The following is a 25,736-nucleotide window of genomic DNA, read 5'->3' on the forward strand; positions in this document are numbered from 1 at the left end:
AAAAAAGACAGTTTGGTTTTGAGTAGATTCGCCATGCTTGTTTGGCAAGCAAAGCGTCATTAAACTTGGGTAAATCTTTGAATCCAAGCCCTCCTTCTTTCTTCGTATACTGTAATTTTTTCCAAGCCACCCATGGTAGACCTTTAAGATCATTTTTACCCCACCATAATCTCATTAAAATGGCATCTATCTCTTGTGTTGTTGCAACAGGGAGTTTAAAATGTGACATAGAATAAATAGGGGTTGATACGGCAACCGATTTGATCATAACTTCTTTACCAGCTGGTGAAAGAAATTTAGTACTCCAATGAGACGTTCTCTGTTTAACACGTTGAACCACTGTACTAAACCTTTCTTTTTTTTTCCGTCCAAACTGTTCTGGTAGACCCAAATACTTCCCACCACCACCATGATTTGAGATTCCAAGGATGTGTTTCAAGGAGTCTTGTTTAGAACCATGAACCTTAGAACCAAAAGTTATTACTGATTTGTCTTGATTTATTTTTTGACCAGAGCAATTTTCATAGATATCAAACACTTCTTTTAGAGCTTTGCAATTTTTTTGATTAGCAATGCAGAAAAAGAGAGAGTCATCCGCAAAAAATAGATGAGTAATAGATGGAGTCCCTTGTCCGATTTTAATACCATTTATTTTCTTACGCCGAACTTGAACATCAATTAGATGACTCAAAATATCAGCACAGAGAATATATAGATATGGAGATAATGGATCTCCTTGACGTAACCCCCGCTGTGGAATGATATGTCCCTGAGGAACACCATTAATAAGCACTGAATATTCAACTGTACTGACCAGAGCCATTACCCAAGATATCCATTTTTCTGCAAAGCCAAATGCTCGTAAGGTACTTTCGAGAAAATTCAAATCAACACGATCATAAGCTTTAGTGATGTCTGTCTTAACAGCCATATATGTCTGGGACACTCGTTTCCTTGATTTAAGAGAATGCATAAGCTCATGGGCAATCATAACATTATCATTGATTAATCGACCTGGAATAAAAGCTGCTTGTGAATCCGAGACAATTTTGTCGAGGGAAAATTTATATGTGTTTGTTTATTCGTAAATTTTCATCAATAGAATGATATAATTAGTTTCTTTTTAATTTATAAATGGCAGTTTACTTGTATGTGCCTAGTTCAAATTATACATTTAAAACTATATATAAATATTAGAAAAATTTTTATAAAAAAATTCTAACAAGGTTTTGTCAAGTTTTTTAATACTCAAACTTTTTCGTTAACCAGTTCAATTTTGTCTGATTTTCGGCGGAGATTTTATCTTCCAAGCAAAGGTTTGGAGTTTTTTTTACACTCAGCAAAGGTTTGGAGTTATTTTTACACTCTGTTTGTGCATCCATCGTTTCGTTGTTAAGCAAGTTTGTTCCTGTCCAGTAGCATGATTTAACCGTGTACATACCGCTCTTTTATAGCTTCAGCAATATTCATCTCGATGGTATCATGGCCAAAGATTGAGATATCTTTCGGACTGACATAGTTTTCTAGGATTTCAGTGTTCCATCTTTTTGGACTTCCTATTAATAGTTCACTTACTGGCATCATTGGGTGAACCACCATTGCAATGTACCTAGCCGGTCTCGCCGGTAACATCTTCCCAAATCCTGATTTCATTCTCAAAATTTACTTTTTGTCTAATTTCCAACGATATTAATGGCTTCGCCACCATTGTACTCGTCCACCCATATGAGGGATTATGAGCCTTGTTTAGAGGCAAAGGCGAACTACATATGAAGTATTTTCCCTGCAAAACTTTCGCTAATAGGGAATCAAGAAACTGCACTAATCGCCTCGACTGTTTGCCTAATATAGCAAGATTGAATTCAAGGATCATCTTGAGTCCTATCCCTTCCTCTCCTCTTGATTTACATAGATTTTCTCATTTTTCCAATATATATCTCTTTCAGGTAGGTTCAAACTCTACCAGAATTGTACAATGGCGCTAGCTAAATTCTAACAGGTTTCTAGTGATAGCAGCATAGGCCCTGTTCGTTTGTACATCTGGAAGATGCATCCAGATGAGCCATCTAGATGTTTTATCCAGATGTTCCATCTGGGTGTTGTTCGTTTCTTCATTTCGTCCATGCATCCAGATGAATCATCTGAATGCAACTATGTTCGTTTGCTTTTCATTTTTTAACTTCCATTTGCATCTAGGTGGACTTGTTATTAAAATGACTAAAATATAATTTTTACGTTTCAGCCGAAAAATAGAATTTTTACGGTTTTGGCGGAAATTATATTTTGCGGTTTTTGAGGAAAAATGTGTTTTTAGCGAAAAAGTGTAGTTTTGTGGTTTTGCCGGGAAATACGTTTTTATGGGTTTGGCGGAAAAATACTTTTTTGCGGTTTTGACGGAAAAAGTGTGTTTTGCGGTTTTGGCAGGAAAAGTGTTTTTGACGGGAAATGTTCTTTTCACGATTTTGGTGGGAAAAGTTTTTTTTCGCGATTTTGGCGGAAAAAAGTTTTTGTTTTCGCGATTTTGGCGGGAGAAACATTTTTGCGCTTTCGGCAGGAAAATACATGTTTTCCGGTTTCGTGGGAAAATACATTTTTTTGATTTTGGCGGGAACATGCGTTTTTTCGTTTTTGGCGAAAAAATTTGTTTTCCAGTTTTGGCGGGAAAATGCATTTTCCGGTTTTGGTGGGGAAAGTTGTGTTTTCCGGTTTTGGCGGGAAAATTGTGTTTTCCGGTTTTGGCGAGAAAATTGTGTTTTCCGTTTTTGGCGGGAAAATTGTGCTTTTCCGGTTTTGGCGAGAAAATGATTTTTGCGTTTTTGGCCGGAAAATGCTTTTTGGAGTTTTCACGGGAATATGTGTTTTTGGGTTTTCGCGGGAAAATGCGTTTTTTTTTTGTTTTGACGGGAAAATGTGTTTTCACGGTTTTTTTCGAAAAGTGTGGTTTTAAAGCCCTGTTCGTTTGTACATCTGGAAGATGCATCCAGATGGTCCATCTAGATGTCTTATCGAGATGCTCCATCTGGATGTTGTTTGTTTCTTTATTTCATCCATGCATCCAGATGAATCATCTGAATGCAACTATGTTCGTTTGCTTTTCATTTTTAACTTTCATCTGCATTCATGTGGACTTGTTAATAAAATGACTAAACTATAATTTTTACGTTTCGGCGGAAAAATAGCATTTTTACGGTTCTGGCCAAAAATATTTTTGCGATTTTTGAGGAAATATGTGTTTTTCGCGAAAAATGCATTTTTATGGTTTTGGCGGAAAATACGTTTATGGGTTTGGCGGAAAAATACGTTTTTGCGGTTTGGACGGAAAAAGTGTGTTTTGAAGTTTTGGCGGAAAATGTTTTTTCTGCGATTTTGGCGGGAAAAGTTTGTTTTCGCGATTTGGGTGGAAAACATTTTTTTTGGTTTTGGCGGGAAAATACATTTTCCGGTTTTTGCGGGAAAATACATTTTTCTGGTTTTAGCGAGAAAATACATTTTCCGGTTTTGGCGAGAAAATGCGTTTTTCCGGTTTTGGCGGGAAAATGCGTTTTTCCGGTTTTGGCGGGAAAATGCGTTTTTCCGGTTTTGGCGGGAAAATGCGTTATTTTGGTTTTGGCGGGAAAATACAGTTTTTCCGGTTGTGGCAGGAAAATACAGTTTTTCCGATTTTGGCGGGAAAATACATTTTCCGGTTTTGGCGGAAAATACATTTTTCCGGTTTTGGCGGAAAAATGAGTTTTTCCGGTTTTGGCGGGAAAATGCGTTTTTCTGGTTTTGACGAATTTTCTGGTTTTGGCGGTAAAATTGTGTTTTTCAGTTTTGGCAGGAAAATACGTTTTTCCGGTTTTAGCGAGAAAATTCAGTTTTCCGGTTTTGGCGGAAAATTTCATTTTCTGGTTTTGGCGGGAAAATTGTGTTTTTCGGTTTTGGCGAGAAAATGCGTTTTTTGGTTTTGGCGAGAAAATGCGTTGTTTCCGGTTTTGGCGAGAAAATATTTTTTGCGGTTTTGGCCGGAAAATGATTTTTGGAGTTTTGGCGGGAATATGCGTTTTTTGGGGTTTGGTCGAAAAGTATGATTTTACTGGTTTAGCCAAAAAATGTGTTTTTATGAAAATGTGTGTTTTATGTTTTTTTTGCGGAAAATTGCATCTTACGGTTTTGGCGGGAAAGTGTGTTTTTCCGTTTTTGCGAGAAAATGCATTTTTGGTTATAAGTTATGTACGTAGGTAAAACCAGAAGAATAGACTTTATCAGCAATTCTTTTCCTCCCCTTGAAAGCCATCATCATCTCCAACCATTAACCCGATTTTGCAATCGCTCTTTCAAGAACGCGAATAATTTCCGTTTTGAGCCACTGATGTCCTTTGTAATACAAGATAAGATCTCCCCCCTTCATTTGCAATTCCCATTGAATTTTTTACAGCATCTTTCACATGTCCAGGTGTCTTCTTACCAAAGAGTAATGATGATTTTTCGAAGTTAATACACTGTCCTGAAATTTTCCCATAAGTCTTAAACGCTTTTATGACCATCGCATTCACGGGGCTCCGTCTTAGAGAAAAACAGGCTATCATCAGCAAAGAGAAGGTGTGATACTAGAGGGCTAGTTCGTGAGACGCACATCCCCGTTATCTTGCCTTGATTTTCCGTATGATTTAGAAGGCTAATAAACACTTTTGTGCATAGGATAAAAATGAAAGGAGACAAATGATCTCCGTGACGCAATCCTCTTCATGAGCCATGTTCGTTTCTTAACAGCTGCGTTTAGCGGCTGCGGCAAGAAAAAGTACTGCAACGGTGACCAGAATAATAGAATCTAAAGCTGAAGTAGAAGCTAATGGATGTCCGGAGACAGAAAAAACTAGACGCAATGCCGCTAAAAATTTCAGCGTCCCTTTTTACTGTAGTTACTTGCCGCTGCGACTGGATAACAAGTTGTCGGTGCTTCATCGGTGTTGTGTGATGGCGTGATAACATGTTTAATTTTTGGCTGCTGCCGCTGTGTCTTGCGGTTAAGAAACGAACATGGCTATGGTTGTATTTCTTCTTGGTTGGCCATTAAAAAGGACATGGTATTTCACTGACGTTACACACCGTATTATCTACTCAATCCATAAGTCTGAAAAACTCATGTTTTCATGACCGCACTGATAAATTCCTATTCCAAATGATCATAAGCTTTACTTATGTCTGTCCTTATTTCCATTCTTCAAACTTTACTTATGTCTGTCTTTATTTCCATTTTTCTAGGTTTTTCGTTGGAATTTGTACGAAATAAAACATCTCATGTGTTATCATTCCATTATCAGTTATTTAATCTTTGGCATAAGATTTTAGATATTATTTCGTAGTTCACATTATAAAAACTGATGGATTGAAACTCGGATATTTCATTCGATTTCTCTTTTTTCGGGATGAGATAAATATTGACATCATTGAGCCATGGAAATCCTATACCATATAAAGTATACCATGGAAATCCGTTTGACAGAGATGAAAATGTTGTGTAAAACTAAGAAAAATAAAGTCCGTACACAACTAAAGCAAAGTTAACCAATTAAAATACACAAGCTTTATTTACTTTAATATGCTTTCGAAGTGGGTCATTCTATTTTAAAACATTTACTTGCAGCTTAAGAAATGTAAATAAAATATATTTTTTCTTTTGAGTTTGGATAACTTTTACTCTTTAAAGTTTAAATTATTAAATGGATATTAGAATTTAGGATTGCATATCTGACATTTAGTTTTAAAGGGGTTTATGTCGTCATGTGACAAATTCAACATTGTATAAAAGTTAGACTAAGATATTATATTGTATTTCAGGATTAGGAATTGACATAAAAAAATAATGATTCCTTACTAGCACAAATAATTAATGATTGGAACTTATTTAAATATTAGTAGAAAAAATATATTTACATTAAAACATGTTAAAAGAAAAACCATACTTACCCTACTGATAAATGCAAATAAAAACAAAATAATGAAATTTTATCTTTTAGATTCTCAGTTGTCAATTACTTATTTTTGTCGCAAATTTTGCATTACCTTTAGTTTTTCTTTTTGTTGCCTAACTGGATAATATATCTTATGTATATCTATACTATTATTTATTAAGTGATTTAGCTTATTTATCATGATTTCCATGAATTTAGGTAATTTTGTTTATTTGTTATGTTTTAATTAGGTTTAAACTAAGTCATTAATTTATTAATAGTTTTTAGTTGAGTCCATAATTTATTAATTTAAGTAATATAACTATAAAATAAGTAATTATATATATAATTATTTTGATTTTGCTTATTTGTCATGGTTTCCATGATTTTAGTTAATTTTGCTTATTTGTCATGTTTTTATTAGGTTTTAGCTTAGTCAATGATTTATTAAAAAAATTTAGCTGAATCAGTAATTTATTAATTTTAAAAAAACCCGTAATTAATTTTATATATAATAAAACACGCATTTCATTTTAATAATATTTACTTTATATATTATATTAAATAATTAATTATAAACTAATATGATAAAATTGTGAAAATATGTTTAAAAATTAAGAGAATTCTTATACATATTGTGTTGCTATCTGAAAACAATATTTTTTTATTATAAAGTTAAAAAACTAAGATATAAAACAGTTTATAATTAAATATTAGTCAAACAACAATATTTATATAAATATATTTTCTAAACTATTTCTAATATATGAGTGTTTTAAAACTTTTAACACAATAATAAGTACATAGTTTGATGAACGTTTTTTTTACATATATAAATAATTTGATGTTTGATTTGACTATTTAAAATCATAAATAATAACTTAACTTGTGACCGAGTATGAAACAAATTTTCTTGCTTTTACTTTAAACCAGTTTAAGTTTAATCCGTGAACACTATAACTTCAGTTGGTGACGACTAGAAGAATGAAAAATATGAAAAAAATAAAAAAATGAAATTTCATTTGAGGAATTGAAAAATAAAAAGAATATGAATTTTTTGTTCAATTTGTTCCTTCTCAAAATTGCATAGGAAATTTTTTCTTATAAATTCATTTCTCCATGGGAAATTTTGAAGAAAAAAATGGGATCTTCCTTTCAATAATTTGACTAAAATTTTAACATAACTGGTATAAATTTTGAGGAACAAAGAATTCAGCATAATTTTTTTCTTCGACATATTTACCAATTAGAGTTTTATAATGCCGATTTTTGAAATAATAAGATATAAAATAATGATTATATATATATTTTTTTTTGGTCGAAAATGATTATATATATATATTCAAAATTTATCATTTACCTAACAAACTCAATTTAAAATCTTTTGGAAAAGAGGAATCCCTGATGTGGCGCTAAAGTCGCAGTGAAAGCTGTTAGATACCAGATTGAGAGAATCCAAGCAAATTTTTTTTTTCATTTATCTCTTGCAGCAAAAACAACTTAATTTCAAGCTTGTACCAAAGTACAAGGCACTCTATATAAGTCACCACAAACCATAGTCTTACCCACTAGAAAACATCTCTCCTCCGTCTTTATCTTTTTACTATTTTCTGAGTCTTTTTGTTTCTTTAATCATCTGAAGTAAAAATGGGAGGAAGTAAAATGCCAGAAGTTTATGACATCAATGTGGAAGCCGCTCTTACTATTGTCCCAACTGAAGCACCCATTGTGTCTTCTTACAATGATCGGATCAGGCCGTTGCTTGACACAGTGGATCGGCTGAGGAACCTGAATGTGATGAAAGAAGGGATCCAGCTTCCGACCATTGTCGTAGTTGGAGACCAGTCCTCTGGAAAGTCCAGTGTTCTTGAATCATTGGCAGGAATCAGTTTGCCTCGTGGGCAAGGAATCTGCACTAGGGTTCCTCTTGTTATGAGACTACAGAGAAGCCCTAGCCCTGAACCTGAGATCTGGCTTGAGTTCGGCGACGAAAGAGTTGACACTGACGAGGAGCATATCGCAGAATCTATTTGCACCGCAACTGAGGCAATTGCTGGTAAGTTGTGTCTTAACATGTTTGAGACAAAGAAATGGATTCTCATAATCTAAACTATATATGTTGCAGGATCTGGTAAAGGTGTCTCAGACACTCCCCTGACCCTCCATGTAAAAAAAAATGGTGTTCCTGATCTGACGATGGTGGATCTCCCCGGAATAACCCGGGTTCCTGTGAACGGGCAGCCTGAAAACATTTATGAACAGATCTCCGGGATGATCATGAAGTACATCGAGCCACAAGAATCCATCATTCTCAACGTTCTCTCAGCTACGGTAGACTTCACCACTTGTGAGTCCATCCGTATGTCTAGGCAAGTTGACAAAACAGGGGAAAGGACTCTAGCTGTCGTCACAAAGGCCGACATGGCTCCTGAAGGTCTCCTGCAGAAGGTAACGGCAGACGATGTGAACATTGGACTAGGTTACGTCTGCGTCAGGAACCGTGTAGGGGAAGAAACCTACAAAGAAGCTAGGATGCAAGAAGAGTTACTTTTCAAGACTCATCCGCTGCTTTGCATGATCGACCACGACATTGTTGGCATCCCTGTTTTAGCTCAAAAGTTAATTCAAATCCAGGCGACGATGATTGGCCGTTGTTTGCCGGTCATTGTACAAAAGATTAACGAGAAGATGGAAACAAGCGAGTTTGAGTTGAAGAAGCTACCAATGGTGATGACATCTTCAGGGGAAGCTCTGATGACGTTCATGAATATCATTGGTTATGTCAAAGAGTGTCTCCTGAGAATTCTTATCCAAGGAGACTTCTCTGAATATCCAGATGATCAAAGCATGCACTCTACTGCTCGCTTGGCTGATATGTTGAGCAAATTCTCAGACAACCTCCAAGCAAAGCCGGAGGCGGCGAACGAGTTCTTGATTGATGAAATCAAAGTCCTAGAAGAATGCAAATGCATCGGACTGCCTAATTTCATCCCTAGAACAGCCTTTTTAGCTATTCTTTCACAGCGTGTTGATGGCATGCACGCTAAGCCGGTGGAGTTCATCAGAGAGATATGGGACTACGTTGAAGTTGTTCTCTCGTCAGTCATCACCAAATACTCTGACAACTTTCCCCAGATTCAACCTTCCATCAAACGAGCCGGTCGAACGCTAATAACCAAGATCAAGGAACAGTCTGTGAGCCGAGTGGTTGAGATCGTTGAGATGGAGAAACAGACGGACTACACATGTAACCCTGAGTACATGACAGCATACACACAGAAGATTGCTAATCAAGCAAGCTTCGTCAGTCATGTACAGAGCAATTATTCAAACTACGGTGATGTGGGGATTTCGCATCTGAGGGGGTATAACTCTCAGCTGCTTAGCCAAGCGTTCGACATGAATGTGAGGATTACAGCCTACTGGACCATCGTCGTGCGACGGGTTGTGGATAACATTGCACTCTACCTTCAGTTCACTGTGAAGAATCTTGTCAACAGTCAGTTTCAGAAGGAGATAGTGGCGGAAATGGTGGATCCTAGGGGCGGAGGAGAAGTTGAGAAGATGCTTGATGAGTCTCCGTCCGTGGCGTGCAAAAGGGAGAAGCTGAAGAACAGTATCAAGCTGCTCAAGGAGTCAAAGGACGCTGTTGCGGCCATTGTTTATCGGAACTCGGGGTAAGGCGACCGTTGAGCTATTGCTTCTTTCTCGTGAAGATCATGTGTTCTTCGAGAGTGTTTCTCTTTTCAGTTTCTTTTTTCAGTTGTGGCTTTTGTGATCTCTTGAACTTTGGTTTATCGTTTATGTTAAGTTTTTAAATGTTTTAGTTCGGTGAGGTAAACAAAACAAACAAAAGGACCTGAAATGAGGACAAATATATTGTATGAAAACACCTGAAGTGAGCTAGTAGTGCGTCCAAGGTTGCCAGCGAATTTTCAACAGATTTTCAAGGGATTGGAATATTGTTTTGCATGTTATGGTTCCGTATATTTTTTTTGGAACCCAACAACATTGAATATTTTAAATAAGATTCGATTCCTAATGGATTCTCGATAGATAGCATGTTCTGTTAGGAATTCGTCAGAAAAAAAAAAAAAAAAAATATACCCGGGAAAAGCAAGGCCAAAACTTCCATTTGACCGCCAAAAGTAAAAATATTTCCACGAAATCCCAAGGAATGTCCATCAAATTTTCTTAACACATTACATTGAATCATATCTTCTTCCCCATTTGGTTTCTTACATAGTTTCAAATCATGTAAGTTGTTTAATTTGTTATTACATTGTTATATTTTTTGATAATCCAGGTAATCCGGACATTTCCGAGGGAACCCGACTAGCACTTAAGTACATTGTTATATTGTATTATAGTAAATTGATAGGTGATTACTTTTAGGGATTTGATTGTTATTTTTAGGGATTTGGGTGTTACTTTTAGGAATCTAAAATATTACTTTAGGGTCATATTTTTTATCTACTATTAACAAGTCATAATAAAATCACTTAAACAATTAGTTAATATGACATATTTGATTACTTACATTAATAATAAACTATCAATAAATTTGAATTAATTTTTTTGTGATTATAACAAATTTGTTGAGAAATAATCTAACAAAATCATATTTAAAATTTTAAATATTTTTATAAAATAAAATGTTAATTAACTTCATAAGTAGTAATATAATATAGTTATAAATCAATGTTAACTAAAATTTTAAACAAGAAAATAAAATTATATAGTATTTTTGTATAAATTGTATAACTATATTCTGTATTATATAAAAATAGAAGTGTTATATAAATTAAATATGACAAATTAAATTAAATAAGCAAATTAACAAATTTTATTTTTAAAATTTTTTTATTTAAATAAATTATCACTCATCAATAAAATGTGTTAAAATTTGTAAACTATATAATATTTTTATACAAAAATAAATTTATTAACATAGGCTAAATTTTTATATCTACAACTATATATTATTCTTTTATTTATTTTTAGGCACTCAATAATAAATTTTTTAAAATGGTTATATATAAAAATATAACAGTATATAATAACATTTAGTTCATATACTATTTAAAAAAACTGTTATTATAAAACTATGAAATTTAATAATTCATTTAAAATATTAATGACAAATTAAGTTTTAATTATAGTTTTTTAATTATAACAAAACCTGTTGAGAAAATTATAAAAAAATATTGCAAAAAATTCAAATATTTATATAAAATAATGTATTAATGTCGTAACAAAAACAAATTCAAAATTCATATACTCTTGCAAACTCGGGTTGTGTAATTTTTCAAGTTTTCTTGACAAAATATAAAATTTTGAAAATAAATATTCATACTCAAAATTATAATATTTCAAATTTTACAAATATAAAATCGTAGATGATAAAGAATAACTTTTTTGAAATGCACCACGAAAAAGCTAACTGTATATGTTATAAAAATTAAAGCAATCTAATATTTTGAAATATTAAACAAAAATAAAAAGAAAACTTGATATCATAACATCCAAAAATATCTTATATCAATAAAACTTATCAAAATAATATGATAAGTGCTATTATGTATAAAATTTACTAGAATAATAGGACTATATTATTTAAACAAAATAATGGTTTTACTTATAAATTCCGTAAAATACTAAAATAATATACGTTGAAGATATTTTTTAAACACAACATAAAAATATAAATTATCTTAAACATATTTATTCTCTATAATATAAATAAATAAATTTTTAAAATATATTATAGCAAAATATACAAGTTAAAGAAAAAATATATTTTGAACGAGGTTATCTATTTGATTATTTCACATTTTTATTTTATTATACCTAACTCAAAAATATATTAGTAAGTAATAAAAAATAATAACAAAGTAAAATCTATTAAAATCAGAATATATTAATAATTCTGAATAAGAAATATAAACAATAATACTATTGAGTTACAAAATATATTTAACTGTACCTAACTCGAAAATACCTAAAAATTGGTTAAAAACTTTTTAAAAGTTGAAATTACCTAAAAATTGAAAAACAGTATTTAAATATAAAAAACTCTTAGAAACATCTTACATTTCGAAAAAGAAAGCATATTACTTAGACAATAAGAACAAAAGATTATCTTTTAAAAATATTTCCAAAAAAAAATTTTATCCTAATAAATAAAATGTTAATTACCATTACTTCAATTCACTAAATATTTATTTATTTTTAATAATAAGTATTTAATAGTAACTAAGGTTCATCAAATCTTTATTGTGATACTAAAACTATAACTTGAATACTAAAAACATTATTTCTTATGTCATTTAAATAAAGATATAGTTTTTTTTTTTGTATGAATCAAAAGATATGGCTAAAGAGAATAATACAAATACTAACAGTAGTGTTCCAACATTTTATATGCATTAAAAGTAATATAGTATATAAAATTTATAATTTTATAAATTATATAAATACACATAAATTTGATTTTATACATTTAGAAATACAAATAAAGAAATAGGAAAATATAATAATTTAAAGAGTACGCTTTTACAAACAAAAATAAATTACAATAATAATAACACAATATATTTATTTATTTTTTAAATTAAAATTTAATAAATTCATTACGTTTTGGATTTAAAAATTATTATAAAAGAGCAAGGCAATTAGAATAGATTCGCGCGTAGTGTGAATATAAAATCTAGTTCATTCAATAAAATCTAACCAGTTTATTGAAAAAAAAATACTAATCATATTCAATGATGGAAATACAGAAACCAAATTGATGCATGTAGCTTGGAGTTAAGTTTTTGGTTGGGTATTCCACTGAATCCAACCAAGACGATCTTCAACAGACATACTAACAAATATGTCTCTCATTTCAAGCTTTTGAATCATGGAAAGAGCTTTGTATTGGACATGGTTGGACAAATTAGGAATCTCTTTGATAGCCTCCCAAACATTGATCTTCTTGTTTTCCTCAACCATTGATCTTCCTTGCATTATGTGAATCATCATCTGTTTAGTGGCTGACTCAACTGATCTTAGTTCTGTGCAAATCTTTGCCAAAAGATCATTGTCCTTAACTGATGCATAGTTTGATGAATCACCAAATACATCAGTTTCGGTTTCACGAATTTCATGAACCTCGTCATCGTCATCATCATCATTAGTAAGATCCACTTCTTGTTTCAGTATCTCGTTCTTTCTCACTTCGCATGGTTGAGAATGTGATCTCGCAAGTCTCCTCATTCCCCCAAATACTAGTTTCATATTCTCATATTCTTCATATTTCTCGTTACGCATATGCCTTTGATTAGGAAAATCCTATACAAAACAAGGACGCGTGTTATCAACAATGTAAAATAGAATAACTACACGAAGAAGTAGAAATAAGAAAAAAGGAAAAAGAAATTACTCTAAGGTAAGCATTCCACACTTCATCAGGAGCCGTGAACTTCTTTGTGATTGGATTCCATTGAACCTTAGAATCAAAATGCAGAAGATTGACAAAATCTCGGTATTGGTTCTTCAAGATCTTCATTCGGTTGTTAAAATTCTTATAAGTCTTCCGGCTATTAAATTTGTCGTTAAGAACTGAAAGTATCTTTGTCTCAACGGTTTTCTTGAACATTTTTCCATTGGGATCAGCCCATCCCTCCTTGAAGCAACTTGCTACTAGCTCAATCAGCAATTTGCTCTCTTCTGGTCTCCATTGAATGTATTCACCTTTTCCTTGTCTTTGATTTACCATCATGATGATTGTTACAGTCACTGATACCTAAAACTAAAACACAAGTGTCTAGAATAAGTTGGAGTTCACTTAGTTCAGACAGATGTAACTGGTTTTGGTTATATCTTGTAAGATTTTTGCCCATTAAACCAGAAACTGAAAATATAAATTCCTCAATAAAGCAGAATAGTTCGAAGAAAGTAGAAAAAGACGTATCATTGATCATTTACAAACGTGAGACAATTATTCATAACTAGATAGCTAAAAACATCACAATGTAACTTGCGACGAAACCACTAACACAGACACCAAAACACAATCAAGAAATTAAAGTTGCTTTTGTCTGTACCTTTTTTATAAGATAAACATGATCTAATTTAACAAGGTTTTCATCTACTTTATATACCTAAAACTAAACGTGTTTTGATCAAACTACTATTTTCGCCAAGACGTTACATAAAATGATTATCATTAGCAGTTCATTTTGGAAAAAATCAGGAAAAGCAGATATAATATGATGAGTTGAGAGATCTAAACCTGGAAGTGAAACAGGAACATAGATCGGCTGCGGTTATGGGTTCTGAAAATATCGTACTGTTATTCTCGGTGTGCCGTAGTATTTAAGAAGATCTTAGGAATCGGCTATCTATCTGCTTTATACATTTCTGTGTATTTTGAAAATCTTTCAGTGTTTATTACACGGGTGTTATTCAATCATGCATTTTAAAAGAACTGAAATCCAGATATAATGTTATTAAATTAATCATTTATAATAATATTTTATTACTATTAGATTTTTATTGGTAAAAATGTTATTGTTATTAGATTTTATATTTTTAATCATGTATCATAAATTTTTAAATCTCATTTTATTCAATTAATATTTCAAATCATTTATTAAAATTTATTGTTATTTAAAACTATGTGATTTTAATTTTTGTACATTAAGTCATTTAGAAATAATATTAAATTTCAAATCCGTTAAGATCATAAAACCTAAAAAAATTAGATTTTAAAATTAATGACTGAACATCTTCTTAAAGATCATATCAGTTACTTATTGTTTTATCTATTTTACAAATCACACATTCACATATGTTTTTATTGGAAATTTAGAATGCATGTATTCATCTAATATAAAATATAATATAGAAACAATATTTAGTTAGTATGTGTTTTACAAGAAATATTATTGGAACTATAATACAATTATAGATTTCATTAAGTATACTCTTTTAATAATTTACATTATTTATCAATTCGAAATTGAGAATTCAAATGTCGATTACCAGCTTGATTCAACCATCCAAGTAAAATTAACCTAACTAGCTTCACTCAACCACCATACCAGCGGGTTCCGCTTTGTAATCCTCAAAATATCAAACACAGTTCTCAACATTTGTTCATAACTTTTAATGGTAACCACAAGAGGATGGCATTCACCTCGTTTATCGGCTACCGGCATTCTCGTGACCTTGCGGAGTAGCTGGTGTTTGACGATTTCCTAAATTTTATGCTCTCCAATGATAATGAAGCTCTAAAAATCCACTAGAGTCCAACGGCCGAGGATGAGAAGTCGCATGGACCCGCAAGAGCACTAAGCGACCAACCACTCGGGAAAAGACGGACTGCGATGTAGACAACATCTAGATCAAGTCTTCAAATCTTGCAAAAAAAAGATGGAGGTTAACCTGCTCAAAAGGACCAATAGTCTTCTAAGCACTGGGAGGACCAATTTCCCACCAGGTCTCCTCGCTGTGGGAACCCGACTGACCTAATCAAAGATCCAAACGAAGCCCTGGCCCGACAAGGAGAACCCTAACCGGGTCTGTTTTGTGCTTCGCCGCTACACCGGCTGGAGAGTCGAATAGGAAACAACAACTAAATAACAGTATCAACTAAATAACTTCCAACTAAACAACTAGAGAACATGTTGAACAAGTGGGAGACTTCCCACTAATACATGAGCCAACGTGCCATATCCCTGTCCCATTGTTGGCCATGATCTTATCACTACACCTCAGCCTCAAAATCCAAATGAGAACTCTTCTCTTGTAGCCACCCGGTAAGTGGTTACCACACTCTGGTATGTGGATTAGTATTTCTTACATCTAAATGGAGAAGAAAGGTGCATGTGATTTACAACCCAGTGACAGGAGAGTTCCTAACCTTACCCAAAGTACCTCTAAAAGAAAAAAACTTACCCAAAGTGAAAGAGCCTAAGAGTAATCCCACGAAGACTGAAAGGTTTTATTTCGGCTATGATCCAATTGGCAGACAGTTCAAAGTGTTGTGTAAGACCACCTCCAATACTCATCATGTTTTGACACTAGAAACTGGAAAACGTTTATGGAGAAGGATCGAAAGCAAATTCAGTTCTGAGGAGAATTTTGGAATACATGGTGATTGGTGATATATGCATAAATGGTGTTTTGTATATCAGATATGCACCCAGCCGAACCTCTATGATAGTTTGCTTTGACTTTAGGTCTGAGAAGTTCAGTTTTATTAACGGAAATTACGACATGAATATTTCTTATCGTTCGAGTAATTTGATTTTGTTCAATTACAAAGGTAAATTAGGTATGTATGATAGGTATCAAGTGAGAGAAAGATTTACACTTGCACAACACAAGGAAAAAAAAACAAAGTGACACCAGTGGTTGGTGCAGAACATATCAAAGTATTACTCCGTATGTATCAAAATAAGTGGGTTTTAAGGTTTTGCGCACCGATTAAAAAATTACAAAATTTTATTCAATCTTTCTCGTTTTTATAAAAACAACAATAAGTACATATAATTCAACCAATAAAAAATTGTACTGCAGAATACAAATAATCAAAAACATAAAATTGCATTTACTTTTTACATGAAAACTTTAAAAAATCACTTAAAATGAAACAATTTTTTTTTAAAACACCACTTAAAATGAAACAATTTTTTTTTTAAACACCACTTAAAATGATACGGAAAGAGTAAGCTACCCAAAACTCTTCCGGTGATCCAAATGACCAAAAACAAGTGATCTATACAATCACTTATTATCTCATCTCTTTCGCGTTCGCTTCCGTTTCTGACTCTTTATCCTTGTAAACGCAGCAATAGAAGCATGAATGCCTACGGTTGTTCTGCCTTTCTTACAACCCTATTTCACCGCCAAATCATTGACTATGTTGCTGATATCATCTGTTCCGCTTAACTGCAACAACTGCTTTATCTCATCAATCAATCATCTGCAGCGCCAGTGCCATTGAAAGGTCCAAGGCTATAGAGGTCATCCATTGGTTTCATCATTATTTTATGTATCTACAGTTTTTTTAAAGGCTGATTTATTATGATATTACAATTATGAGAAAGATTAAATAAACGATTCAACAACCGACAATACTACTTGCTTTATGAGAATCTACGACTAACTGCATCATATGAGCTGTCCTATGAAGATCCACGCATGAACGGATTTACTTACACAATGTTGAAGATCTTTTGTAAGCATTTCTTATGTATTCTGCATAATTGTTTAACAAATCGCTTTCTATAGAAATTGAAACATAAACCTTCTATAATATGCAGTATGCAAGAAATTGCCTAGTATTCGAACCCCATACCTGAGTGTAGAAACCTTTAAACCTTAACCAATAGGATACAGTGTTTTCTCTTATCTACAATTTTAGTTATGAAATTTAATTAATTTCATCTTTATAAATTATTTAATTTTAAATATTACATTTAACAAAACTTAAAAAAGACTTTATTTTGAAAATCCTTTCGTCAGCAAATTTCCTGATGAAAGCTAAGTCGTAGAAAATATTTTTGGCGGACCACAGTCATTAATTATTACCATTGGGCGAGGGTCATCATCATTACTAGATTCCGATAGAAAAATGGACGTCAACAATATTCCTGATGGACCATGGTCATTGAAAATTTTCCCAACAAACTCTGATTCGTCAAAAAAATTTCATCGATGAATTACGAAGGAAGGTTTCATTGGGAATCCGTCGAGAATTCATGGGTGTGTCTAGACAAATCCTGACATGATTTTTTTTTCGAAAAATTGTGTTCGTCGAAAATTCGTTGTAGTGTAGCTGGTCCGTAAGATTTCTCTGCACCACTTTCCAAACCCGCTAGCTGAAACACTAAACATATCAAACAATATCCAAAGTTAATTAAACTTTTTTAATCTCTTATGTAACTTAAGGTTATTTAAATATTTTAGAGTATTTTGGAGACTTTGTTCGTTATTTTTCCATGTTCAAAAACCCGGCCGGCCGAGTATTCGCTAGGAGTTACCTTGTCGTGGCGAGAACACCCAATTAGGCCAGGCGGTCAACGAGTTATTCCTGAGTGTGACCGAATAATAAGAAAATCGCCGTATAATTGTTTGATCTGAGTAGGCCCAATAGGCCGATTATCCATATTTCTTTGTAACAACAACACGAAGCCCAAACCCTTTTTTCCTATTCCAAAGTGCTCTGATCTTTTCTTTAACTATACTTAGGACATGTTCAAACTCAGCGGTTACGTTTGCGGTTGCGGGAGTTTGTGGATGCGGGCAGTTACAGTTTCTAGCGGTTTTAAGAGATTTGTACGACTGGTACTGCGGTTAAAAATTGGTGCGTTTACGGGTGACTTATGACTGGTTAACTACCAAATCCGATAACAATCAAATAATAAATTAACAATATTTACATTTAATATAAATATAAAAATATCAAAAATCATAAAATTATAATAAATATAAAATTTATATTTAGAAAGTTATAATTTTAATTTTTGAAAATTTATTGAAATTTTTTTTATTATAAAATTTTATAATATTAATTAAAATATAATAGATATATTTTAATATTTTCATAATTTCAATTATAAATTTTTTATTAAATATTTTTACTTTTGTATATATATTATTTTAAAAAAAAGAAAAAAAAATTTACCCTCCCGCAACCACTCGCAACCACCCGCTAGCTGGAGCCAGCTTTTGAATTTATGAGAATCGGAGCTGTTTGAAGCGGTTTAGAGCGATTTGAGTGATTGTTGCAAACCGCCGACAACCGCTACCAACCGCAAAAGCTGCGTTTGCGGGTGGTAGCGGGAAAACCAGTCGCCCCTTAGTTGAGTTTGGGATTTTATTTGTGGAACAAACCCTATATCACGAGTTCTCAATTTCAACCTAAGAGCAAATCGAATGTTTTTCTTTTTGTTTGCAGGTGTAATGTACAAGATATAACTTCTAACTTGATCTTTGAAGATTAGAACTTAACTTTTGTATCTTTTTAAGATCAAGACAATATCTTTTTGGTGTATCCCGTGTATAGAAATTAGCTTTTGTTTTTTGAACTAGATGTGTATTAAAAGAAATTTCAATATATTTTGGAGCATAAGTTTTGTGTTATAAATTTATAATATATTTTATGAATTAAAATTACTTCCAATAAATCTTCGAAACAAGAACAGATAGAGTTTGCTTAACTAGAACCTACCATCAGGCTAGGTATGAGAGTCCGATTAATCACCAATTTTTGATAATTCGCTAGGTCCGTCATCGCCGCCCGACTCGCGCCTAGCGCAATTTCGAAGATTGGTTATTTATACCAGATTTGTAGGTATTTCAACTAATTTTAGCCATTTTAGGTAGTTTTATTAGTTTTTAATCTGCCTTTTTGAATAATTTATGTATTTTCAATATATTAAGTTAACTTTCAGTATTTTTCAATATTTTCAATATTTTATAAAAACGCTACAAATGTTTTAGCAAAATAAAAATTCATTCAATAAAATTTAACCAGTTTATTGAAAAAAATACTAATCATATTCCACGATGGAAATACAGAAACCAAATTGATGCATGTAGCTTGGAGTTAAGTTTTTGGTTGGGTATTCCACTGAATCCAACCAAGACGATCTTCAACAGACATACTAACAAATATGTCTCTCATTTCAAGCTTTTGAATCATGGAAAGAGCTTTGTATTGGACATGGTTGGACAAATTAGGAATCTCTTTTATAGCCTCCCAAACATTGATCTTCTTGTTTTCCTCAACCATTGATCTTCCTTGCATTATGTGAATCATCTGTTTAGTGGCCGACTCAACTGATCTTATCTCTGTGCAAATCTTTGCCAAAAGATTCTTGTCTTTGATGGATGCATAGTCTGATGAATCACCAAATAAATCAGTTTCGGTTTCACGGATTTCATGAACCTCGTCATCATCATTAGTAAGATCCACTTCTTGTTTCATTATCTCGTTCTTTCTCACTTTCGATGGTTGAGAATGTAATCTCGCAAATCTTCTCATTCCCCCAAATACTAGCTTCATATTTTCATATTCTTCATATGTCTCGTTACGTACATGTCTTTGATTAGGAAAATCCTAGTCGAAACAAGGATGTGTTAGCAACAATGTATAATAGAATAACTACACGAAGAAGTAGAACAAAAAAAGGAAAAAGAAACTTACTCTAAGGTAAGCAGTCCACACTTCATCCGGAGCCGTGAACTTCTTTGTGATTGGATTCCATTGAACCTTAGAATCAAAATGCAGAAGATTGACAAAATCTCGGTATTGGTTCTTCAATATCTTCATTCGGTTAATAAAATTCTTATAAGTCTTCCTGCTATTAAATTTTTCGTTAAGAACTGAAAGTATCTTTGTCTCAACGGTTTTCTTGAACATTTTTCCATTGGGATCAACCCATCCCTCCTTGAAGCAGCTTGCTACTAGCTCAATCAACAATTTGCTCTCTTCTGGTCTCCACTGAATGTATTCACCTTTTCCTTGTCTTTGATCTACCATCATGATGATTGTTACACTTACAGTCACCAATACCTATAACTAACGTGTTTGAAAAACAAAGAAAGTCAATATAAAACGTGTTTCGAATAAGTTGGAATGCACTTAGTTCAGACATATAGATGCAACTGGTTTTGTTTCTAGCTTGTAAGATTCAGCCCATTAAACAAGAAATTGAAAATATAAAATTCCTCGAGAAAGAATAGTTTGACGAAAATAGAGAAAGGTACCATTGATCATATACAAACTTGAGACAATTATTCATGACTAGATAACTAAAAACCGAACCACATAAAACTTATTAAAAACTTGTGATTAAACCACTAATACATAAACCAAAACACAATCCAGAAATTGAGTTTCCTTTTGTCTATACCTTTTTATAAGATGGACATGATCTAATTTCATAAAACAAGCAAGAGATGAAGACAATGACATGAATTGAGAGGTATTAAACCAGATAGAGAATTTTAAGACGGTTTTGACTTACTTTATACTTAAAACTAAACGTGTTTTGATCAAACTACTATTTTCGCCAAAGACGTTACATAAAATGATTATCATCAGCAGTTAATTTTGAGAAAAACAGGAAAAGTGGAGATAATATGATGAGTTGAGAGATCTAAACCTGGCAGTGAAACAGGAATATAGATCGGCGGTTATGGGTTCTGGAAAGATTGTACTGTTAGATCGGTGTGACCTAGTATTTAAGAAGTTTTAGGAATCGGCTATCCATCTGCTTTATACATTTGTGTGTATTTTAAAAATCTATCAGAGTTTATTAGAAGGGTGTTATTTAATCATGGATTTTAGAAGAATCCAAATATAATATAGTGCTATTAAATTTATCATTTAAAATAATATTTTAGTGTTATTGAATTAATCACTTAAAATAAACATTTTAATGATTAGATTTTGTATTTGTAATCATGTATAGTAAATTTTAGATCTGATATTATTCAATTAATATTTCAAATAATTTATCAAAACTTAGTGTTATTTAAAAATATGTGATTTTAAATTTTTGTATATAAAGTCATTTTTAAAGAACATAGATTTTCAAGAGTTTATATTAAATATCAAATCTCCTAAGATCACAAAACCTAGAAAATAGATTTCAAACCAATGATTGAACATCCTCTTAAAAGAACATATTAACTAAATATTTTCTTGTCTTTTTTACAAATCACACATTCATGTATGATTTTGTTAGAATTGTAGAATGTATATTAAACTATAATTATAAACTAGAGTTTGACATATGCATCTACCGTCAGCGTGAATATTTTTTTTGGCTCTTATATAGATCAAATTTTAGTTTGGCAATGTAGTCTTTTACAGTTTTCCTTTTGTATGGTAGTTTTAGAAAAACAAAAACAAAGACTTAGATGTTTCTTGCTAGATGTTGTGTCCGAAGGACTAATCACTACGAAGCCCGCAGGATCCACGTTTTCTTACCATTTAAGGTACCCCGGATGGCCAAGGAGAATCGAACCCAGGGCAGTAGTCTCAACTGTGGACCCTTTACCACTAGGCCAAGACCATTTGGTTCTCTGTTGTGATTTAATAATTTATAACTCAAAGCTTTTACTCCAAATAATTAATTGGCATTTCTTGTAATACACATCTTAATAAAAAGCTCCAATTCTTACATATGCCACACACAATTTGTATCAAAGTAGATTTACTAAGACTACATGGAGTTCAATTTTTACTGTCATTTTCATTAAAATATCAAATCTCCAGTTCGTAAAACAAAATATGAAAATTTTATTTAATAAACTTTAGAACCAAAAAAAAAGTACTACTACATTTTTAGGAAAAACAAGCTATTTCCTCACGAGAAGTATCACATAGCACCATATGTCTCCTAAGACTATGTCTCGTTCGATATATCTTCGAGAATAAAGTTCGAAACTTATTTTCCCACCAAAGTAACGATGAACACTTAAACTTCCATGATATGAAAGATAGAAATCTCTAATGTTATAAAATTCAATTGTCGATTTACTGTATTGAATTAAAACCAAAAGCTTAATAAAACCCGCACTAGACCAATTGATGACCCGATTAAGACTCGATTACTTCTTCTAAACCAATAATTGGAAACCCAGAACCAGTTAACCCTTTAACCCGAGATCCTAATACCTGAAAGACTTAAACTTTCCCGTAACTGTTGAAATCAGAAAACCTAATTCCCAAATCGCAATTCAGAATTAAGAAAACTGAAGTTTGAGAACAGGGATTGAAGAAGAGGCGGTCGTTGATGCAGATGCTGGAGATGGTGAAACCTTTGATGAAGAAGCAGAAGAAAGAGATCATGTTGAAATCGAGCACCTGGTCGGAGAGTTCGTCAACGAGCCTTCCGTTCGACATAATCAGATTCCTGATAGTGATGACGAAGAAGAGAAAGGCTTGAAGAAGAAGCCCGCAGAGGTTACTCACATCAAACGTGGTGATGGGAAATTGTACAAGCCTTTGTGTGTTTGTTTAACATTTAAAGTGGCCAACTTTGGTTTGTTTATGTTATCTTTGTCTCTTTTCAATGAATATGACAACAAAACACAACAATCATAAAAAGTTAGGATAACATTGGATACCAATGAAACATAACAAGTTCAGCCATTTTGTTCATACAAGATCGACCAAACACAATAATCTAACCACGTGAACATATTACTTAGCACTAAAAACCAACAACCTCAATCATTTTCTTTTTATCATAGTCACCATTTTCTTATGCATAACTCCATGATTCCTAGCACACCCACACATCCAACAATACCTACTACCATCATTCTCTTCATGTTACCTTTGGCTTCACAGCTAACAACTGTTCCACCTTATCACATAGCTCCTTCTCCATCTTCTTTCTTGCAGCAGTAGCACAACGGTAGTACCTTCGGTATGGGTATTTGTCGGATTTGGACATGAGAGGAACAGTTTCATCACCACAACATTTCTTCAAATTCCCATGACTACTCCACCCCGACGATGAGAAGCGTTTCCTCTGGTCGATGCTCCTGAGGTATTCGACGAAGCCCTGACATTTTCTTCTCTGCAACTTCAATCGAGAGCAACAATTTTAGGGTTCTTGATTGAAATCGATTTGGGAATTCTGTTTTCTCGGATGTATTTAAGTTGGGTAAAAATGACGGATCGAGTTAAGTTCGTTAGGTCGGATTTTATTTCGTTTTGGTTTAGTTTTGGTCGGTTTATTATTAGACAATCCGGATTTAATATTGAGTTTACAGAAACCGTGAGAAAACCAACATTGGTGGAAAAATATGTTTCAAATTTTATTCTCGGGAACGAAGCATAGTTCTGGGAGACATGTGGTGCTATGCAATACTTCTTGTTGGGAAATAGCTCGTCTTCCCATATTTTTATTGGTATTTATTTAATTATTCTTATTTTTCATATAATTTTTGTTTGTAAAATTATTTATTTCATTAATTTTAATAAATAGAAAGAAAAAATGATAACAAAAAGTTTAATCCCCACATTAAGGGGAGTATGTTTCTAGCCAGTTTAATATTAATATTTTTTTAATGTAATTTAGTTAAAGGTTAAATTTTAAATCACAAAGTTAGGCTCTGTTCGTTTGCTCACCCAGGTGATCCATCTGGGTGAAGATGCAAATTGATGTTCGTTTTGTGCATTATAATGCTACATCCAGATGGATCACCCAGCTGAATTTTTCAAAACTCATCTCAAATTCTCACCCAAATGAAGGTGAGTCTTGATGGTGCATCTGGATGCAGATGCATCTAGTTCAGTCCAAAATGATAAATGACAAAAATGACCTTTTAAAATCAAAATATTATTTTCAAATCGTAAATTCTATTTTTTGCATATACATTTTTCCGCTATAACCAAAAAATGCATTTTCTCGCAAAAACTGAAAAACACACTTTCCCGCCAAAACCGCAAGATGCGGTTTTCCGCAAAAAAAACATAAAACACACATTTTCATAAAAACACATGTTTCGGCTAAACCAGTAAAACCGCACTTTTCGACCAAAACCGAAAAAACGCATTTTTCCGCCAAAACCAAAAAACGCATATTCCCGCCAAAACTCCAAAAAGCATTTTCCGGCCAAAACCGCAAAAAGCATTTTCCCGCCAAAACAGGAAAAAACGCATTTTCTCACCAAAACCGAAAAAACACAATTTCCCGCCAAAACCGGAAAACCGAATTTTTCCACCAAAACCGAAAAACGAAAATTTTTCCGCCAAAACCGGTAAACGAAATTTTCCCCGCCAAAACCGGAAAAACGTATTTTCCCGCTAAAACCAGAAAAACGCATTTTCCCGCTAAAACCGGAAAAACGCATTTTCCCGCCAAAACCGGAAAAACGCATTTTCCCGCCAAAACTGAAAAACACAATTTTACCGCCAAAACCGGAAAATGAAATTTTCCCGCCAAAACCGGAAAAACGTATTTTCCCGTCAAAACCGGAAAAACGCATTTTCCCGCCAAAACTGGAAAAACGCATTTTCCCGCCAAAACCGAAAAACGAATTTTTCCCGCCAAAAACCGGAAAACGAATTTTCCCGCCAAAACCGGAAAAAGTATCTTCCCGCCAAAACCGGAAAAACGCATTTGCCCGCGAAAACCGGAAAAGAGCATTTTTCCCGCCAAAACCGGAAAACTGAATTTTCCCGCCAAAACCGGAAAAATGTATTTTCCCGCCAAAACCAAAAAAATACTTTTCCGCCAAAACCGCCAAAATGATTTTCCAAGCCAAAGTCGCAAAAAATAACTTTTCCCTCCAAAATCGTGAAAAAATACTTTTCCCGCCAAAACTTCAAAACACACTTTTTCCATCCAAACCGCAAAAACGTATTTTCCGCCAAACTCATAAAACGTATTTTCCGTCAAAACCATAAAAATGCATTTTTCGCGAAAAACACATATTTCCTCAAAAACCGCAAATATATTTTCAGCCAAAACCGTTAAAATGCTATTTTTCCGCCGAAACATTAAAAATTATATTTTAGTCATTTTATTAACAAGTTCACCTGGATGCAGATGGAAGTTAAAAAATGAAAATCAAACGAACATAGTTGCATTCGGATGATTCATCTGGATGCATGGACGAAATGAAGAAACGAACAACACCCAGATGGAGCATCTGGGTAGGACATCTAGATGGACCATCTGGATGCATCTTCCAGATGTACAAACGAACAGGGCCTTAGTGTAAGCCAATGAAAAAACAGCATGTGTAAAAAGGATAACTTACTTTTCTTTTCAGGTTCTT

The 25,736-nt window shown here is 33.0% G+C and overlaps 3 protein-coding genes across 6 annotated transcripts; 1 reads left to right on the top strand and 2 right to left on the bottom strand.

Annotated features, from left to right (window-relative positions):
- Positions 1–7,486: 7,486 nt before the first annotated feature.
- LOC106449973 (putative dynamin-related protein 4A) lies at positions 7,487–9,759 on the top strand. Of its 2 annotated transcripts, XM_022719684.2 has the most exons (3): positions 7,487–7,989; positions 8,059–8,635; positions 8,683–9,759. In XM_022719684.2, the coding sequence occupies exons 1-3, from the start codon at positions 7,581–7,583 to the stop codon at positions 8,759–8,761; spliced, it is 1,065 nt and encodes a 354-aa protein (XP_022575405.1). In that variant the 5' UTR covers positions 7,487–7,580; the 3' UTR covers positions 8,762–9,759. The 2 variants fall into 2 exon arrangements, with proteins under 2 accessions (XP_022575405.1, XP_013747087.1); XM_013891633.3 differs by having other exon boundaries at positions 7,489–7,989; positions 8,059–9,759.
- Positions 9,760–12,650: 2,891 nt separating this feature from the next.
- LOC106382015 (uncharacterized protein At2g29880-like) lies at positions 12,651–16,928 on the bottom strand. Of its 2 annotated transcripts, XM_022691608.2 has the most exons (3): positions 14,212–16,928; positions 13,360–13,728; positions 12,651–13,268 (listed from the first exon to the last, which is right to left on the bottom strand). In XM_022691608.2, the coding sequence occupies exons 2-3, from the start codon at positions 13,696–13,698 to the stop codon at positions 12,744–12,746; spliced, it is 864 nt and encodes a 287-aa protein (XP_022547329.2). In that variant the 5' UTR covers positions 13,699–13,728; positions 14,212–16,928; the 3' UTR covers positions 12,651–12,743. The 2 variants fall into 2 exon arrangements, with proteins under 2 accessions (XP_022547329.2, XP_048591151.1); XM_048735194.1 differs by lacking the exon at positions 14,212–16,928 and having other exon boundaries at positions 13,360–14,204.
- Positions 16,929–18,651: 1,723 nt separating this feature from the next.
- Positions 18,652–24,056, bottom strand: LOC106382181 (uncharacterized protein At2g29880-like). Of its 2 annotated transcripts, XM_013822156.3 has the most exons (3): positions 21,098–24,056; positions 20,137–20,511; positions 18,653–20,049 (listed from the first exon to the last, which is right to left on the bottom strand). In XM_013822156.3, the coding sequence occupies exons 2-3, from the start codon at positions 20,473–20,475 to the stop codon at positions 19,537–19,539; spliced, it is 852 nt and encodes a 283-aa protein (XP_013677610.2). In that variant the 5' UTR covers positions 20,476–20,511; positions 21,098–24,056; the 3' UTR covers positions 18,653–19,536. The 2 variants fall into 2 exon arrangements, with proteins under 2 accessions (XP_048599198.1, XP_013677610.2); XM_048743241.1 differs by lacking the exon at positions 21,098–24,056 and having other exon boundaries at positions 18,652–20,049; positions 20,137–20,500.
- Positions 24,057–25,736: the final 1,680 nt, after the last annotated feature.

The sequence above is a fragment of the Brassica napus genome, chromosome A1 (assembly GCF_020379485.1).
Source record: "Brassica napus cultivar Da-Ae chromosome A1, Da-Ae, whole genome shotgun sequence".
NCBI lineage: Eukaryota > Viridiplantae > Streptophyta > Magnoliopsida > Brassicales > Brassicaceae > Brassica > Brassica napus.

Excerpts from the sequence above, each read along its gene's own strand:
- LOC106382181 (XM_048743241.1), bottom strand. The coding sequence starts at position 20,475 with ATGATGGTAGATCAAAGACAAGGAAAAGGTGAATACATTCAGTGGAGA. Across the intron at positions 20,050-20,136 it reads TGTGGACTGCTTACCTTAGA|GATTTTCCTAATCAAAGACA; the intron begins GTAAGTTTCTTT and ends TGTTTCGACTAG.
- LOC106382015 (XM_022691608.2), bottom strand. The coding sequence starts at position 13,698 with ATGATGGTAAATCAAAGACAAGGAAAAGGTGAATACATTCAATGGAGA. Across the intron at positions 13,269-13,359 it reads TGTGGAATGCTTACCTTAGA|GATTTTCCTAATCAAAGGCA; the intron begins GTAATTTCTTTT and ends TGTTTTGTATAG.
- LOC106449973 (XM_013891633.3), top strand. The coding sequence starts at position 7,581 with ATGGGAGGAAGTAAAATGCCAGAAGTTTATGACATCAATGTGGAAGCC. Across the intron at positions 7,990-8,058 it reads CGCAACTGAGGCAATTGCTG|GATCTGGTAAAGGTGTCTCA; the intron begins GTAAGTTGTGTC and ends TATATGTTGCAG.